Genomic DNA, 19,002 nt, shown 5'->3' with positions numbered 1-19,002 from the left:
GCCCCTGCCTTGATCTGGCCCTGACCTACTCATGCTGGGGCCCCAGGACAGCCTCTGTATGCCCAAGGAGAGGACCCCTATACCCTGCTGAACAACATCCATAACCCCCCTACTGGAGGGCCCTAGCAGGCCTCTGATCATCACTTTGTGTGATGGCCTTTTCTTGAAGTTTGAGAACCACTACCCAATACCTGTTTTGCCATTTTAATAATATATATGCCATTTAGCAGACGCTTTTATTTTAACAAAGACATACTGCTGTTATTAGGGATATTTCAAAGACGGCTTTTAGAAACGTATTTGTATTCTCATGTGCGAAACACATACATACACATATACATACTGTTCATGATTTGGTCTTTGTGACCCGAAAGCTTGGTATACGAAATGACTAAAATTGATCAAAGCGTGCACAGACTCTTTTCTCCATGATTTGGTCAATAAAAGAACTGTAAACACAATGTAATGGCTTTATGATCACATGAAGTAAATGGTCCCGTCACAAGGCTTCTGGCGACGGTGTAATGCATGTTTTTACACACAAATAATGTTATACATCTCCTGTCCTTATTGAGCCAAGCCATAAATCTATACATGCAATCAGTGGACCAACATAAATTCATCACTGGTTTGAAAAGATCAATACTAATACTGAGAAGTAGTCCAATGTAGGTACTTTATACATCCGCTTAATTCATCTGACTGTCAGAAACAAAAGCAGAATAAAATTGTTTTATCCTCTAATATATTTTATTACATTGAGCTTCCCAACAATTAGAATAATTGAGTTATAATTCACATTTATGTTAAAGAATAATTTGATCACTTACAGCAACTATAGTGTTATTTTATCATGACCGAAATAGAGTCAATGGACGCATGTCGTGAATACTTTAAAAATAAATTGCGTTTCACCGTCTGTCTCTCCTTCCTTCCCTCCCGCTCTCTCTGACTTCACACTCAACCATGATCACCATGTTCAGGCTTTGTGACCAAGGAGACCGGCCAATCGCCAAACGCACTCTCCGTGTCCAGATAATTGCCATATCTACACAGAGGAGATAGCGTCTTCCCTTTCCATTGTCACGCTACTGGAAAGAAATAAGCTGCATCCTGCCACAGTGGCTGGGTGATAGCCCGGGCCTTTGTGACAGCCAAGCCGGAGGAGAAAAGGAGGAAGAGAAGAGGGGTTTGGAAAAGGGGAAAATAGAGAGAAGAGAGCGAAGGCCAGAATTTTAAAAAACAAGTGTTGACAGCTCCACGGCAGTGAGTGTGTTGTTGCCTTTATTTAAAATATTTACAGATAGGAGGGGGCTCAGGGTCAGTGGATTGAGGCAGGGGAGGAGGTGGAGTGGGGAGCAGTGTATAATTTGCCCAATAGGGGTAATTAAGCTCACATTGGCACGTTGATTTTCCGTATTGTGCTATTGACTGGCCAGGGCAGGCCATAAGCTACTCTTAATAGCCCACACCCACCCACCACTCCTGGGTAGATCATGGGACGAGAGCTGGCCAGGTCTTATCTTATCTTCTTATTGTAGGTTGCTATGATACCCACCAAGGGAAGAGGCCCTACTTCAGGCCATTATCATATGGGTAGAATGAATGGCAGAGCTCACAGTAAGTATGTTTGGGGGGTCTTTAAGATCTCTGTCAACTGACCTCCCTCTCACCTGGCCCTGCTGGTCTTATCCCCTTAAACATGACTTAAACCTGGTCAATGATATGGAGGGAATTGTACTGGTCATTACAGTTCCATTCTGATTGGGATCAAATGAGACTCAATAAAAAGTTTGTAAACATTATATTTGGCTTGTTTGGCAATGTTTCCTGGCTGATTTGATTTATTTGGCCATTTCTACTATGCGTTTCATCTGTCATCTTATACTTGTATTCATTCTAATTGTGCAGAAATGTGGACAGTGTCCTGAACAGCAGGGAATGCTTGGCCCACCACGTTTAAAAACTAAGTGTATACTTTGATCGTTCCCGTAATTCCCGGGTAAGAAGGATAATGCTAGGATTAGGATACTAACCCTTGCTGAAAGCCCTCATATAATCAGGAGAGAATAGTAATCAATGTGTCAATCACTCCTCATCCTGGTTCTTAGTACAAATTACGCCAACTCAGTGTGATGTTTGATTCCACTGTACTTCATACAGGCTATTTAGCTTAATTTGAAAGGAAAATGTATACTAAAAGACTCTATTTCTTAAGTTTTCCTGTTGAAAAACAATATCCAAAATATAAAGTCGATGTACCTTTGAGAGAGACACTTAACCCTAATTGCTCCTGTGGCGGCAGATAGCCTAGTGGTTAGAGCGTTGGGCCAGGCTGCTGGATCGTATCCCCGAGCTGACAAGGCAAAAACAAAAATCTGTCGATCTGCTCCTAAGCAAGGCTGTTAACCCACTATTCACCGGGCACTGAAGACATGGATGTCGATTAAGGCAGACCCCCGGCACCTTTCTGATTCAGAGGGGTTGGGTTAAATGCGGAAGACACATTTCAGTTGAATACATTCAGTTGGACAACAGACTAGTTATCTCCCTTTCCTGTAAATAAGTCATGTGTACACACTTAAGGTAAATATATATATATATGTTTTGAGCAAAATTGTGGTTTTTTAAACAACTGCAAACTTCAAGAGTTGGCCATTCAAGGCGTTGGTCTGATGTTGTCTGCCCCCTCCTTACTTGTGGGAACAATAGAGGAGTAATGGAGGGGCAATGGAACCCCCCCACCACCTTGTGCCATGTCATGTCATACCGGAAGCATCTATTGAGATGTGCCTTTAAGTAAAACCAGGTGATCAATGAGACGAAAAGGTGACTGGAGCGCATATTCAAAGACTATTAAAACTATATTTGGAGCTTGGTTACACAGACAAGCTTGTGATCCTTACACTGGTCTCGACAGTTTTCAGTGTTTTATAGGAACATTATAATTACTCAAAGTTGTTTCCGGGAAATTGATTTCTGGGGAACGAGGAAAATATAGTGATTTAGAAGCTTACATTTTCTTGGGAAATGAAAAGACAACAAAGTGAGTATTTGTCTAATAACATTAGAAGGTCAAATAAAATACAATGGGATGGATGTAACAAATACTGCCTTCAACGAAATTACAAGCCACAATCTCTAATGCTGAAAATTATACCTTGTCAATATGAGACACCTACGTACTGCAATATGATCGCAGAATATATGACAAATTCTCAAGGCTAATAGTGAGTCTAAATCTTCAAACCCATCCAACCTGACAGCTACACGTCCAGAAAGTAAGTAATCTAAAGATTGTGATCTGTATGTCTTGATACTTTGCAGGGAAATTCTCCTTCTGATGTTCCTTTTCCTTTCATTCTAAGAACCCTCGGGGTTCAGACAGCACTACTTGCAATGGGATTCTAATGATTACAATCTTTAATGGTTTCTTTCATTTGTAATGTGGTATCACGTCGCCATCTGGTGGTTGTAAAGTTGTATGATTCAGCCCACCCACAAAGCAAACATTTCCTCAACACTCACATAAACACACTTGCCAGATCAGGAATAGTATGCGCAAAACTTTTTAAAATATACATACATTTTTAAATACACTCCCCTCTGTATGTGTTTGGACAGTGAAGCACAAATATCTATACTCCAGCATTTTGAATTTGAGATCAAATGTTGCATATGCAACAGTACAGAATGTCAACTTTTATTTGGGATATTTTCCATAGAGATCCTATTAAATTACAATTAAATGTAGTATTCTAATTCCTATGGTATTTTCATTCATATCTGCTCTAACGTTTATAAATGAAAGCACTTTGTGTTCCTAGTCCGCCCCATTTGAATAAGTATTTGAACCAATTCACTCATAGTGTATTAAAGTAGTAAAAAGTTTAGTATTTGGTCCCATATTCCTTGCACACAATGACTACATCAAGCTTGTGACTCAAAATACTTGTTGGATGCATTTACAGCTTGTTTTGGTTGTGTTTTTCCTAACAGGAAGTGAATGGTGAATAATGTACTGTGTAAATTTTGTCACTTTTATTGTAAGTGAAAATAGAAGACGTTTTTGAACACTTCTACGTAAGCGTGGATGCTACCATGATTGTGAATAATCATCAATAAGTAGTGAATGCTGAAAGTTACAGAGGGACAAAGTTTATAACCCTGAAAAATGCTAACCTCCCCAATTATTATTAATGGTAAGAGGTTAGCATGTTTTGTTGTAGCCTCTAACATTCTCACTCATCCTTATTCATGATTCATTCATGATTTTTCTTAAATCATGGCATTATCAGGATTATTTACAAGAAGAGTTCAGAAACATCTAATATACTCATTTACAAAGAAAATTACTCCAGTCATCATTCACCATTCAGTTCCTATTGGGCAAAACATCACTCAAGGTTAATTGCGTAATGCCAGTTCTCTGAGAATATGAGTGAGACGTCTCACTATGGAAGAACCAATCGCACACATATGCCGGAATCAGACATGTCGAGTGGCGAATGAGCTGAGCCCCTCCCTCTTTATAAGGAGCCATGTGCACTCGCCCCACCATCTGGTTATTCTCATGCATGTCTCTCTTCCTTGCGCTCTTGCGAGCAGGGAAATGCGGTGCGGCATCTCACTCATATTGTCAGCAAACCGGGCTTACGCAAGTAACCTTGAGTTCTCTTTCAAATACAGCCAACTCCCGTATAGCAGACAGACTCTCCGAAGCTAAGGCTGCATTCACCCCTCAAGAGGCTCTGACACTGAGGACTGTGTATGTGCCAAAGAAGGAGCAGTGAAATTCAGTTAGTAAAACTGAAAAAATATATGCAGAATGGCCCAACATGCCGCATCATAAATCTCTTGTACAGAAATGCCTTTGAACAGCGCACAAGTGATAGCGATACCTCTGGTGGAATGAGTCCTCAGGCCCTCTAGGGGCTGTAAAACCTTTGCGATTATAACCCAGTATAATAGCCTCCGCTATCCAATGGGATAGTCGTTGATGAGAGAGGAGCCTAGCCTTGCAGGGAGGTGCCCAGGACACAAAGAATTGATCGCTCTTTCGTAATGCTCTTGTTCTATCCAAGTAAATGTGCAAAGAAAGCGCGAAACTGGACACAAACGGTGGAGACGCTCCTCCTATGTAGAAGAGAAGAGCGGCGGGTGGAAAGCCAAAAGCTCTCGATTAGGCAATTATAAGTATTGCCGACCTTAGTCATAAAGGTGGGGTTAGGTAGAAAAGTCACCTTGGAAAACCCTGGGGCAAACTGTAAGCACAATTGGTGGACTGACAGTGTGTGCATCTCACTCACTCGCTTTGCAGACGTCAGGGCAATCAAGTAAAGCAGTTTTGAAGGAGATATTTATTCTACATGCTTTCCTGCACCTCTAAAGGCTGCTGCGAAATAGCCTGAAACACAATAGACCGGTCTCAAGGCTTGGAGACTGTAAGCGACGATCCCCATTCATAAAACAGCATTGGTAAAGGAATGATCTGCCTCATGTCACACCACTTCTCAAAACCGCACCACTTGTTAACATACAGTGAGCATGTAGAAGTGGCTCTGGCACTCTGGATAGTCTCAATTGACTGAGCGGCAAGCTTGTCACGTCACATTCAGATTCATCATCTTACGGGCCAGGCCCATGGGCCATAGTCTCGGGGTGAGGGTGGAACATCTCTCTTCTCTTAGGTCAGAAGATCCCTGCTTAATGGTAGTTGCCAGGGCTGGTCGTAAATAAGGAGTGATCTCTGCTAAACAGAGCCTCCCTGGCCATTGAGTGGCTACTAAGATGAAGGATAAGCCTGGTTCCCTCGCTCTGCCTAGTATCAGGCATAGAGGAGGAAAAGCGTAGACCTTTAGCCCGAGAGGGGATGACCTTGCCGTGTTAGCTAGCCTGTTTTACGCCGTCTCGTAGACTGGATCACCGCAGGTTGGGGGGATTGGTTCAGTTAGTAGGCACCAAGCAACTTAATGCTAGGCAAACTAAATATGAGAGCTAATCTAGCTAGCATTCGCTGTGTTGATAATGGGATATGTAGAAGGGTGAGCCAAGGATCGATTCAGACAAAGTGGTAAAATTACAGCTGTGAGGGCTAGTAGCATAGCTAAAGCTAGCAAAGGCCGGTACTCAGTAAAACCTTACAGGACTCGTTTGAGAGCTGCATAAGCATGTTTGTTTCCCATGGCATACGGGGGCCCATGATAACTCTGGGAGTAAAGTATTCAAATCAACTCAAATTGTATTTGTCACATGCACCGAATTACAACAGGTGTAGTGAAATGCTTACTTACAAGCCCTTGCTATATTCTCTTTTGACCATAGCACATTGAGGTGTAACTGGTCAGTTTAGCCAACAAAACGTGTGAATGTTAAATGCACCAAGCGAGAGAAGAAAACTGGCTTTCCATCATCATCGAGTAGCAAACGCAAGAGCGAGGGGGTTCAAGCGCCTGCCTGAGACAGATTAGCAGTGGCCATCATTTATTGAACCAGAGTCTGACTGGGTTGCGGTCAAGCCGCTGTTACCCTTCCTTTGGCCCCAACTCATGGAAAAAGGCCTGCTAATACAGTTGTGCCTGCTGCGAATTTAGCCTTGATAGGCATGAGCTAGCTCATTAGATGCCTCGTGGCTAATGGCTAGCTGAAGTGAGTACTGTGTATAAATGCTAAAGCTGTGAGGCTAACGTAGGCGTTAGCTAGCTAGCCACCAAATTGTGTGGTTAGCTTGCTAACGTTCGCCTCGTGGGCCAATAGCCTAGCTAGTGTAGCACAATGCTGGCAGAACACAAACGTGTTGCAGCGTAGTTCTTCCGTGAACATAGACTTGCTTGACCGTTGAGCTGAAAAGCTGGGTCGGTCAGTTTAGTCAACACAAAACGATTCATCGTTATTGAAGCTAAACGAGAGAGAGCTAGCAATTCTACCGTCTGTACAGGTAGTAAGAGCAAGTGGTGGTTAGCTGGCACAACGGGTTAGCTAGGCCTTGCGGCCTCAGCTGGCCAAGTCTCGTTAGCTAGCCGTGTGACGCTAGTTACAACTAGACTTAGAGCAAGTAGAAAATAGCAAAAAGCTAATTCTACTTTTAGCAAAAGCATTCATTTTGGTCAGTACTCAACATGAAGAACAAGAGGGCGGGGGGCACTACATTGAGCTTCGTTAACTGTTCTCAGGCGAACCACGAGGTTAAGCAGGAAGACAGCATAGTGAACGAGAGTAACTAGAGGGTGGGGCGAGGGGCGCCTTATAAAGAGGGAGGGGCTCACCTCATTTGCCACTCGATCTGTCTGTCTCCGACAGACGTTGTGTGATTGGTTCTTCCATAGTGATCCACCTATTCAGCGAATCTCAGAGCGAGACATCAAAACCAGTATTTGAAAGAGAACCCAAAACACAACCAAAACAAACTACAAATGCATCCAACAAGTTTGTAGAGTCACAAGCTTGATGTAGTCATTGTGTGCTAGGTATATGGGACCAAATACAAATCCTTTGACTACTTTAATACACTAAGTGAATTTGTCCAAATACTTATGACTTCAAATCGGGGGAGTAGATTTAGGAATGAAAGCACTTTATATACGGTAAATCAGATATGAATGAAAATACCCTCAAATAAAAGGTGACATTCTATATTGTTGTCTCATATGAAACATTTCATCTTAAATCCAAAATACTGGAGTATATAGCCAAATAAAAACATTTGCATCACTGTCCAAATACATACATTGGGGAGTGTATGCACTAAAGGGGAGAAATGTGCTACTTACACAGTGAATGTGCTATGCTTACCTGAATACCCATTGGTGATCAGCATGGGGCACCCTAATCAATAAAATGCACTACTTTCGACCAGGGCCCTGAGCAAATGTAGTGCACTATTGCACTATATAGGGAATATAGTGTGATTTCAGACACAATCTATGACTAGTGTAGGAGCAGAGAGACACTCACCTGTTTGATGGGTATGGCCCTTCCACTGCCTATACTATCTGTTTTACTGTCAGTGGTCTTTGCCTGTTCACTGTTGGCTTTCCGTGACTGCAAGGAAACAAGAGAGTCAGTCGGTCACTGGAGAAAACATGGAGGGGGGGGTTGAGTAAGGTGCATGTGTCAAGATGAGCATGTGGGTCAGAGGTGAGAATGTTTGGAGGTTGGAGTGTGTGGGATGTGTGTATGTGGGGGGGTATGTGTGTGTGTATATGCGTGTGTGTGTGTGGGATGCGTGCGTGTGTGGAGAGCGGTTGGGAGGCGAATTCAACATTGCAAAACAAAATTCTCAACAACAACAAAAGCTTTGAAAGTAAACAAACAAGCAGACCAGCGTAACATACAGCGGTAACATTGACATGCGTGCAGTAATAAAAAAAGACCAGACCAGAACAGACCAGACACTGAAGAAACATCCCAACACGTAATAGGTAGTAGACCAAAAGACGACCACACATTGAGTCATGACTCAGTCCTGTAAACCCATGGGAGATCCATCCCTCTGTCAGGCCCACAGTGGACCCTTCCAGATCATAGAGGAACACCCCTCTCTTTGGTCCACATTGGGCCTTTCTAGGTCAGTCCAAATCAAGTTTTAAGGCCCAGCTGGGCCGTTTTGCATAGATACATTGACAAGTCAAGTTGAAACGCAATAAAAAGGAGAAAAGGCAGGTAAGGGGGAAAAGAAGGTTATTATGAAGAAAGTTATCATATAGGAGTTTCATAAAGTGTTTCCTTTCAAATTCCTCTGAAATTCCTATTGGAACACCAGGAGGGAAAATACATTTCAAGGCAATCACAGTGTTAGGGTTAGTACAGCTGCAGTTGAACATGGTCATTACAAACAACAGTGGAACACATCAGTGAACAGGTGCAGCAGCACATTTCACCAACACCTGCTGCCATCACATTACATTTCAAATGACAGACTGTGGAGGGAAAAAGCAGCGAAAATACAGTATTACCCCATTTTCTGACAAACACAGTACTTGTACACAGAATATCCCCAAAGCACAGACTAACAGGTGAAATACAGGAATGTCACTCATAACCAACAGACAAGACTGTTATGGTCTCACTCAGAACAGGATGAAGGGATGCCCAATCAATCACCAATGGAAAGAGGTAGAGTCCGAGTTCAAGTAAACCAACTCTGGTTTATCATTTTCAACATTTTATTTTTTTATTCTGATTATTTTCGTTTCTATACAGACACCATACAAATCAAGTCACAGGTTTCACTCCCAAATAAGATCAACAGAATGAGCCAAACATTGCAGTTCTCACAAAATATAGGATGGACAATAAAGGCATTATTTATATATATATTTCATATATGTATATAATATACTTTCTATAGAGTACCATTGTAAATAAAATACAATACAAGATATACAGAAGTCTTATATTTGTCAATCCATAAATTATATAAAAGCGATTATGGAATAAGTTCATAATCTTCATACCAAACCAAAATTGAAATGAATAAAACCATTTAAAAAAGTAAATAAATATCAATAATAAAGGATGGGGAATGGATAATTCCAAATCATAGTCAAATTAAATAAATAGACACTACATTCATACAAGTCGGTGCAATCCATTTCCCATTAGTTATTCATTATTCTGTATGATACCACTTGTGCCTGACTCCCTACCCTAATTTTTATGAAGGCCTTCATAAAACTACCCGACTTCACCTAACATTCCTTTATTTAAGTTTGCCACATATTCAAGTCCATTCAAGACTTTCCCTGAAAAGAAAGAGAAATGAAAGAGAAAACGATGAAAAGAAAGGGGTCGGGTCGAGGGGGGAGGAGTAAACCACAATGTACCTGGCACCTCTAGTCCTTGAGTCCTTGTTTTATGGCAAAAGGCAGTGTGATGTCATGTAAAGGGGCCGTGTCCTTTGAGTGGTTGAATTAGAATTCCAAGCGTGACTTGACTGTACTGTACACAGACTGTTTGTAAGGATGTGAAGCAAGGTGGGCTTGAAGGACGTGGGGGGGATGGGGGGGCATTTCCAGCAGAGAACAGTTCCTACAGTCTGTCACAATCCAGAGTGACTGTTTTCACTTTGACCATGAACTGACTCCCAGATCTACTCAGCAACTACCAATGTTACATGTTGCTTTTTTTTGTCACAAAGTTCTATGGTTTCCATAGCGCACCTCCCGACGGCACAATTACGCAAAGGGGGCACGAGGGCGAAGCAGCAAAAACGCTCTCGTCCCCAGTCATTTCTCCTCCCTATTGGGTATGACAGGCCAGAGGCACAACTCATTGGGGTGAAATGTGCTTCTTTTTTTTGTTATAGCACAGCGCTCTTAATACGGAAAGAGTTGGGAAGCCCTTTTTGTCGAAGAAAGGTTGGAAAATTAGCACGGATCTAGAAATATCAACAACAACAAAAAAACATTCCAGGAGATTATTTTTTTGTTTCCTTTAGAGTGGACACCCAGTGCAAAAGGAACTAAAATGGCTGACAATTATACATGGGAGTTGATGGATATGTGGTTTAGACGCGGCCAAAACAAATTGAAAAAATATGCAAGAAGGTATTTGCCATGATGGTGCTTTTGAACATAGCGAAAGAAGAAAAATGCCTCAAACAGCCCGGAAAATCTATGAGATATGCCAAAACCTATTGATATGGTCACTAAACCACGGAAGCACTAGGAAATAATTTATGTGTACTCAGCTGACACCTAGTGGCCATTACTAATCATGACAGAAGTGGGTCTGAGGGTGATGATAATGGCTGGTGAGACTGACTGACTGGTGATGAAGGTGGTGAAAAGACACGGTGGATAAACCAACGTCTTTATGAGTAAAGCTTTTAGTAACTTTGAGAAATAAAAGTTCCAAAAGAGGCAGATTCACCAGTCAATTTGCAATGCACTATATAAAGCTCAAAATGTAAAAAGAATCATAGTCGCCTCAGCTAATTCTAATATTCCAATGGTACCCAGTGCCCACTAAATCTATAGTCAGTAACCTAAATAAATTCATATTTTAATTATACTCCAACATGAGTTTTTGGCAATAGCCTACACTAAAAAAAACGTGAGTTTTTGAGATGAGTCTACTTAAAAGCACTTCAGAACCCAAATATGACTAGAGAGCATGACATCTAATTAGATCATGCACTGGGATACAGAGTAGTTTATGTGGTCACTGTTAGTACTCTGATTTTTTTCCCCCCTCAGCAACCTTCGACTACACATGTAGAACAGTAATACATTATGCTTTAGAATGTATCATACAGCCAACACACGGTCTTATCTAAACTGAAATATAACAAACAGAAAAAATATTGGGAAAATGTTCCTGGCATATTCTAACTAGCAATACTGTGAGTACAACACCTTGTGGATTCATGAGTATGACTTGCAAAGTTAGCCACAGTGTTGTTTCTAATTAGTGGAGTGACTTTCTATCTGGTTGACAAGCCCACAAAACCCCTTAAGTAAAGGAAAGCGAACCCAAAAGGGTTGGGAGAGAAATAGACACTATAGTGTTGTATAATCTATCAAAATAACCCACAACGTTAAGGCTTCTTCTCTACCCTGACTACAACTCTCCGAAACGGTTAGGGATCACAACTACCCAGTACTCTGATTAGAAGAGGTGGCACTGCAAGTGTTATAATACTGACTTGCTAACTATTTGTGGCCAGAGAGAGAGAGAGAGATGTTCAGGACTACTGTATTGTGAATGGCGCGTTCATAATTCTGTTTCCTCAAGAGGTATTCCAAATTGAGGTTGATGAAGAAGCAAAGTGAAAACGGATAGTCTTATCGTGGATGCTGCTTGGTAAACAAAACTTACATTTTTCTCTTGTATTGTAAAAAATGGCAAAAATCCTTCCTCTCCTGTGCTCTTGAAGTGTCATTTGGGAAATGGAGAGTCGTCAACCCCCCCGCCCACACCCTTTGTTTCTCCTCCCTCCACCCATCTTCTGCCCCTCCCTGTCCCGGCTTGCCGCTCCTCAGAAGGTCATGAGCTGAAACTCCCGCTCAGCCTGCCAGTCGGGCACCCACACGGGGTAGGTGGCATGCTTGGGCATCTCCATGATGCGGACAGGCAGAGGCTCATGTCTCTGGTGAACAGGGTTAGTCACTACCTAGCAGGGGGAGGGAGAAGACAAGGGGAGCTACTAACTGACAGACAATCTGCACTGCTCTGCTGCCCAGAGCCCCGTGATGGCTACCACAGTAGCTGGGGTAGGGGGAGATGTTAGAGGAAGTGAGGGGGCTGGGGTAGATGGGAGAGGTTAGAGTAAGTGAGGGGGCTGGGGTAGGGGGAGATGGGAGTTGTGAGAGGAAGTGAGGGGGCTGGGGTAGGGGGAGATGGGAGAGGTTAGAGGAAGTGAGGGGGTGGGGGTAGTGGGAGATGGGAGAGGTTAGATGAAGTGAGGGGGATGGGGGTAGGGAGAGATGAGAGAGTTTTGAGGAAGTGAGGGGGCTGGGGTTAGAAGGGAGAGGTAGAGGAAGTGAGGGGGCTGGGGTTATTGGGTAGAAGGGAGAGGAAGAGAGGGGGCTGGGGTTAGGGGTAGAAGGGAGAGGTAGAGTTACGAAAAAGGGAACCTGGGAAAGGGATGGTGGTAGGTTGGAGCAGGTGAGGCTGGGTAGAGGTAAGAGAAAGGGAGGCTAAGGATGGAGGGGAAGAGATGGAGCTGGGGAAGCTGAGGAAAGTACAGTGGTTAGTGCAAGGCTCTCATAGGTAGGGAAGGTTAGAGCTGCGTCACGGGATTGAATAAGGGCAATTCAGGTAGAAGCTAGAGTAAGGATAGAGATTTAACTAAGGCTATCAGAAGTATTGGGTAATTGGAAGAGGGTTGAGCAGGGCAAGCTGTGGTAAGTACACTGGTTAGTGGCCAGAGTACAAAGGTAAGAGCTGGGATATCTGGGGTAAGGGCAAAGGTTAGAAAAGGGATATCTAGAGTAAGGTAGGGGCGGAGGGAGAAGCGAGGGAGAGCATGCATTATCTGACTCTGTAGTGACTGAAAGGGTCATAGCCTGTCCCTGACTTTTAGTTTAGTTTAGTGTGGTTGGGTAGGGTAGGGGGGGAAGTTGCATTGCTGGCTTTGCTGGGGTGTAGCCTTGCCTCACCCTTTCTCTCCCCCAATAGGGTGTCACTGCAAAGAAAGGATCTAGTAAAAATAAGAGGGGTAGGGAGGGAGGCCAAAGATTGAGACAGAGGGGCCAGGAGGAGGGGATAAGTGAAAGATGAGTAACTCATGAGAATCTACTTTCAATTGGAAAGGAAATGTTACCAACATAACAAAGGTTTTAAAAAGCTGAGATATTTTTCCACAGTGCTTATAGCTTTGATATTTGCTTTAAAATAAGAAAACCAAAAAATAAATTAAGCATTTTGTTCATAGTATGGGTTCAAAATATAACCCAGGTGGCAACCAGCAACCGTTATCCTTATAATTTGTTTCTCATTGCCCATTTGTGTTGCTTGTATAAGGAGTAAACCAGGAAGGCTTTCTGTGCCTGTATCTGATACAGCCAGGAAGTGGGCGGCTTTGTCTTTGTCTCCCTCTGGTGGACAGTGTGTGTGCAGTACTGCGCCCTCTAGTAGTGCGAGTGGGTGTTGCTCTGCATCAGCTGCCGCATACTTACTGTGAAGATGTTGGAGCGGCGCTTGGACTGCTTGCGGATGGGTGTGGGCGTGTTGGAGGCGGCGATGGTCTCGATGCGCATCTCCCTCTGGCTGATGCTGGGAGTGGAAGGCACCGAGGAGGAGTAGTCGCTGAACGCAACCCCGCCATTCGCCGCCTGGAAGAGGAGAGACGGAGAAGGACAGAGAGAGAACAAACTAGTCAGTTAAAGAAGGTAGGATCTGGGAAAACGGAATCATAATATATAGTTTATGAAGGCTACTGTACGCTCTGTATTTTCAGTAGTTTACAGCCTATGTCTTGCAGCATGTGCCAATTACACAGAAGAAGCTCATTGTTTTTCCTGACCACGTAACCTGACAAGTAATATCCTAAAACTAGGGCCCTGAATTTTTCCTGGTCAGGTCACGTGGTCAGGAAAAACTCCTGGCCCTAGTTAGAAATATTCTGGTAGGGGGTGTGGCCTCACCTGGTTAATATGCACAGAGGGGAGGGATGCGTTGGGGACTGATGAGTGGCTAGGCGAGTTGGGAAGGGACTTGCACGGACCAATAGACAGCTGCTGCTTTTTCCTCAGAGCCACCACCTTCTGGGCGACTGGTGGGAGAGAAAGAGAAACAGACAAAACAACAGAGGGTTAGGAATCAAACACAACAACAACAACAAGTCCACTGATATTAACCACTTCATAGCAATTCTCTTTCTCAATCAGGTCATTACGTTACATACGGGGGAAGTGAACCTGATACAGTTCTCCAGAGATAACAAAACATCTCAGTTTCCAAGGGGAAATACTCCTGCCATATGATGTTCAGAGAAATTAGCCTTTCTTAAGCCCAGGGAGATATGCGGTGTGATGTTAACCAAAGGAGACTGTCAGGTGTAGTACAGAGGGACCTGATTGGCCAACGCAGACGGCGTAGGCAGCCGCCCGTCACTTCGCTGTAGACTCCAGCGGGAGCGGGATCTGTGATTCTGCATGACGTGAATGAGGGTCGAGGGAGAGAGAAGAGTTTAAGTCTGTCTGACAGCCGGGGAACATATTGGCATTGATAGTTAAAGTAGCATGGGAAACGGGGAATGGAGGAGCCGCTCGATCTCAAGACACAAACACTTTTTGCTGTTGTAATTCTTTCAAAGCAAGCAATTAATACAGAGACCCGCAAGGCTCCGTGCGTCAACAAGCAACGAAAAGGAGAAAGTGAACTGCTGCGTTACGCATTCATAAAGTTGGGGAAAGAGAATGTTTGGGGACTGTTTGAAAGCTGTCGTTAATAGGATGCACTGAACCCGGCAGGGTATCGTAGTGTGGCAGAACCGGATGTTGTTGCTGTTCAAATTAAGGTTGTCATAAAGTTCTGAGACGTTTTCTCCTCGAGCGCACAGGTTTCTCTCTCGTAAAGCAGACATGAGTTCCTTCTTGGCTATCGGCACCGCGTTGAAAATAGTCCTCTCTCTCTGCCCGTTATACGTTTCTTACCAATGGCCTTTCCATTGACATCACATTGCCATTTCTAACATGAAAAGCTCCAGCATCTGTTAGGGGAGGTTGGATACTGGATCGCAGTAGAAACACTATGGGCGGACATCAACCCATACAATGACACACTGTAGACCATTATATTGTGATCCTGATCGCAAGGATCCCCAGGGGTCCACAATCTATTCAGAGAGGTTGGGTTAAATGGGAAGACCCATCTCAGTTGAATACATTCAGTCGGACAACTAACTAGGTCATCCCCCTTTCCCTTTCTAGTCCCAGGCCGGCACTGACACTTCTCATTCAGCTTATCAAGGGGAGATTCATTAGTTACTAGGCTAGCTACATTATGTCCCAGCCCGTACCATCTTGGAAGACTCTCTCCACATTGAGGCCGTAGGTGGAGCAGGTCTCGTAGTAGGTGGAACGCTTCAGGTCGTTGGACAGCTTCCTGGCCCGTGAGTCATCGATCACTCTGGGGTTGGCAGCACTGATGGCATCTGGGGAAGGACAAAAAGGGCCAACAAGAATGTAATATTGTTCTGAGAACATGTCATTTGGGGGGGATTATGTACGGTGCATTCAGAAAGCATTCAGACCCCTGGACTTTTTCCACATTTTGCTAGGTTACAGCCTTATTCTGAAATGGATTAAATCGTCCCCGTCCCCCCCTCATCAATCTACACACAATACCCCGTAATGACAAAGTAAAAGCATGTTTTTAGAAATTTTAGCAAATGTATTAAAAAATAAAAAAGTATTCAGACCCTTTACTCAGTACTTTGTTGAATCACCGTTGGCAGTAGTTACAGCCTCAAGTCTTCTTGGGTATGACACTTACAAGCCTGGAACACCTGTACGTGCGGAGTTTCTCCATTCTTCACTGCAGATCCTCTCAAGCTCTGTCGGGTTGGATGGGAAGCGTCGCGGTACAGCTATTTTCAGGTCACTACAGAGATGTTCCATCAGGTTCAAGTCCGGGCTCTGGCTGGGCCACTCAAGGACATTCAGAGACTTGTCCCGAAGCCACTCCTATGTTGTCTTGGCTGTGTGCTTAGGGTCCTTGTCCTGTTGGAAGGTGAACCTTCACCCCAGTCTGAGGTCCTGAGTGCTCTGGGGCAGGTTTTCATCAAGGATCTCTCTGTACTTTGCTCCATTCATCTTTTCCTCAATTCTGACTGGTCCTTCAGTCCCTGCCGCTGAAAGAACATCCCCACAACATGATGTTCCCAACACCATGCTTCACCGTAGGGATGGTGCCAGGTTTCCTGCAGATGTGACACTTGGCATTCAGACCAAAGAGTTCAATCTTGGTTTCATCAGACCAGAGAATCTTGTTTCTCATGGTCTGAAAGTCCTTTAGGTGCCATTTTGGCAAACTCCAAGTGGGCTGTCATGTGCATTTTACTGAGGAGTGGCTCCTGTCTGGCCACTCTACCATAAAGACCTGATTGGTGGAGTGCTGCAGAGATGGTTGTCCTTCTGGAAGGTTCTTCCATCTCCACAGAGGAACTCTGGAGCTCTGTCAGAGTGACCATCGGGTTCTTGGTCACCTCCCTGACTCAGTTTGGCCGGGCGGCCAGCTCTAGGAGGAGTCTTGGTGGTTCCAAACTTCTTCCATTTAAGAATAATGGAGGCCACTGTGTTCTTGGGGCCCTTCAATGCTGCAGAAATGTTTTGGTACCCTTCCCCAGATCTGTTCCTCGACACATTTATGTAGATAGGTGTGTGCCATTCCAAATGATTTCCAATCTAAATGAATTTACCACAGGTGGACTCCAATCAAGTTGTAGAACCATCTCAAGGATGATCAATGGAAACAAGATGCATCTGAGATTAATTTTGAGCCTCATTGGAAAGGGTCTGAATACCTACGTTTTTTTCAAAACCGGTTTTCGCTTTGTCATTGTTTGGTATTGTGTGTAGATTGATGAGGAACATTTTTTATTTAATACATTTTAGAATAAGGCTGTAACGAAACAAAATGTGTATGACGTCAAGGGGTCTGAATACTTTCAGAACGCACTATATGTGAAAATCCACACTAAAGTCTCAAGTCTATGTTAAAACTAAGGCCGAGAGTTCTTCCTGGTCAGGGCACAAAAGTCAAAACTCCCAGCCTACTTACATCTTCATGTCTATTTATGTCTGGTGTATGTTAACAACTGGCTACCTCCAACCCACAAACTACCACTATGGGGTGAAGCTAACATTCCAAACAATATCCATACCTTAAGGGACTTGCTAGTTAAATCAAAGTTCAATAGAAATACCTTGCGTCCCGACCAGGACCATGGGGACCTCTGCTGTGTTCCTGTAACTGGACAGACGCAGGAAGTAGTTGTAGACTGTCTGGAAACTGATCTCGTCCTCCAGACTGAAGACAAACACCACAGCGTCTACCCACGCTGCAAACTGCAGGGGACACACAGACAGAACACAGGCTTGATAGGATTGAAAAAAACACCAACATACTGAATATGTGTGTTTGGGTGGGTGGGTGGCACTGTCTGGATCTGGGAGGACCTGAGTGTGTGGCCAAAAGGTATCGGGTAACCGGATCGGCTTCACTTGTGTATAAGATGATGCATTTATTTATTTTTGATGTAAAAGAGAGAACCAGCTTGTGAGAAGAGAAGAGATAATGACGTTTTTCACGCTGAAATAAATCTAGCCCTTATTGAGCTGTTCACATAAAAATGAATTTCAATCAATTGATCATGGTGAACCAGGAACCACCTGAAACATAATTATCTTATGAATCCCTTGATTGTTAAAAAAAAAAATTACCACAGCAATTTAATGTCAACTTAATGAACAAGTGAAGCTTAATGAATAAAGTCCACCTTTGTAACAGCTTTGAAATATGCATTACTCTTTCCGACTCAATATTATTATTATTATTATTATTATTATTACCATGCCAACAGTGGAGGCTGCTGAGCGGCTCATAATAGTGGCAGGAATGCAGCAACTGGAATGGCATCAAACACTTGAAAACCATGTGTTCGATTCATTTCATCCAATTCCACCGACTCCGCTCCAGTCATTACCACCAGCCTGTTCTCCCCAATTAAGGTGCCACCAACCTCCTGTGCATGCAAAACAATTCCCTTTTTATATTTGTATGGGAGTGGCTTCAGTTCCATATTTGTGCAGGAGAGGGCAGTGTAGCAACATCATTGTAATGACAGGGCCTGTGTTATTGTATTGCCTGTGTCGCCAGTTACTAGTGGGAATTTCAATGAAATCTCAAATATGGCTATTACAACCCAGTGTCCCATGTTATCGGGAAGATGGAACCTGTTTTCCCCTGCACCATTCCACAAACCTAATCTCCTAGTGCATCACCAGGGAGAGAAGAAAGGAAGAGGTTTCCCTTGGGCAGCAGAATAAGGTAATCATAATCACAACTGCTTCTGAGAAAGTGGTTAAGGAGGAGAGAGAGCCCAAGCACTAACAGTGTATCAACCTTCGCCTCCCCCTCCCTCCATTTAGTCATTCAGCAGAGTTCAAATCTGTGGAATTAATCAGACCTGGGTTTAAATACTACTTGAAATCATGTCAAATACTGTGCTTGATTGAGCTTACCTGTTGCAATGGAACCAATAGAATAGTCACAAAAGAACAAACCCTACCCACCTGGCACTTCAGGCAGGTAAACACCAGAAAAACACTAAAAACTCCATAAAGCAAACACAAAACGTATTTTGGAAAATTTCAAAAAGTATTTGAACCCAGGTCTAGAATGGAAGGGGAGATCAAGCTTTCAGTTTAGAGTCACAGCTTCAGCTGAGACTCCAGTAAGTGGGAACGTAATGAAGGCCTCTAATTACACTGCGCTAATTACACCCAGCTAGGAACGGAGCTACAGTCATTTCCATTCCCATCTCTGGGACTG

At 43.5% G+C, this 19,002-nt stretch overlaps 1 protein-coding gene across 3 annotated transcripts in view; it reads right to left on the bottom strand.

Annotated features, from left to right (window-relative positions):
• The window catches only part of LOC118394804 (arf-GAP with GTPase, ANK repeat and PH domain-containing protein 3-like), a 231,845-nt gene that overhangs the window by 91,777 nt on the left and 121,066 nt on the right, over positions 1 to 19,002 (bottom strand). For all 3 annotated transcript variants that reach the window (XM_035788368.2, XM_035788366.2, XM_035788367.2), the window contains exons 5-9: positions 17,375 to 17,516; positions 15,467 to 15,601; positions 14,091 to 14,218; positions 13,623 to 13,778; positions 7,954 to 8,040 (exon numbers count right to left, since the gene is read on the bottom strand). In XM_035788368.2, the coding sequence (XP_035644261.1) occupies positions 7,954 to 8,040; positions 13,623 to 13,778; positions 14,091 to 14,218; positions 15,467 to 15,601; positions 17,375 to 17,516 (648 nt within the window). The remainder of the gene's footprint in view (positions 1 to 7,953; positions 8,041 to 13,622; positions 13,779 to 14,090; positions 14,219 to 15,466; positions 15,602 to 17,374; positions 17,517 to 19,002) is intronic.

Source organism: Oncorhynchus keta, chromosome 15 (genome assembly GCF_023373465.1).
Source record: "Oncorhynchus keta strain PuntledgeMale-10-30-2019 chromosome 15, Oket_V2, whole genome shotgun sequence".
NCBI classification, from domain to species: Eukaryota; Metazoa; Chordata; class Actinopteri; order Salmoniformes; family Salmonidae; genus Oncorhynchus; species Oncorhynchus keta.
Note: the sequence above shows the minus strand (reverse complement) of the source record. Positions and strands in the feature narration are given on the sequence as shown.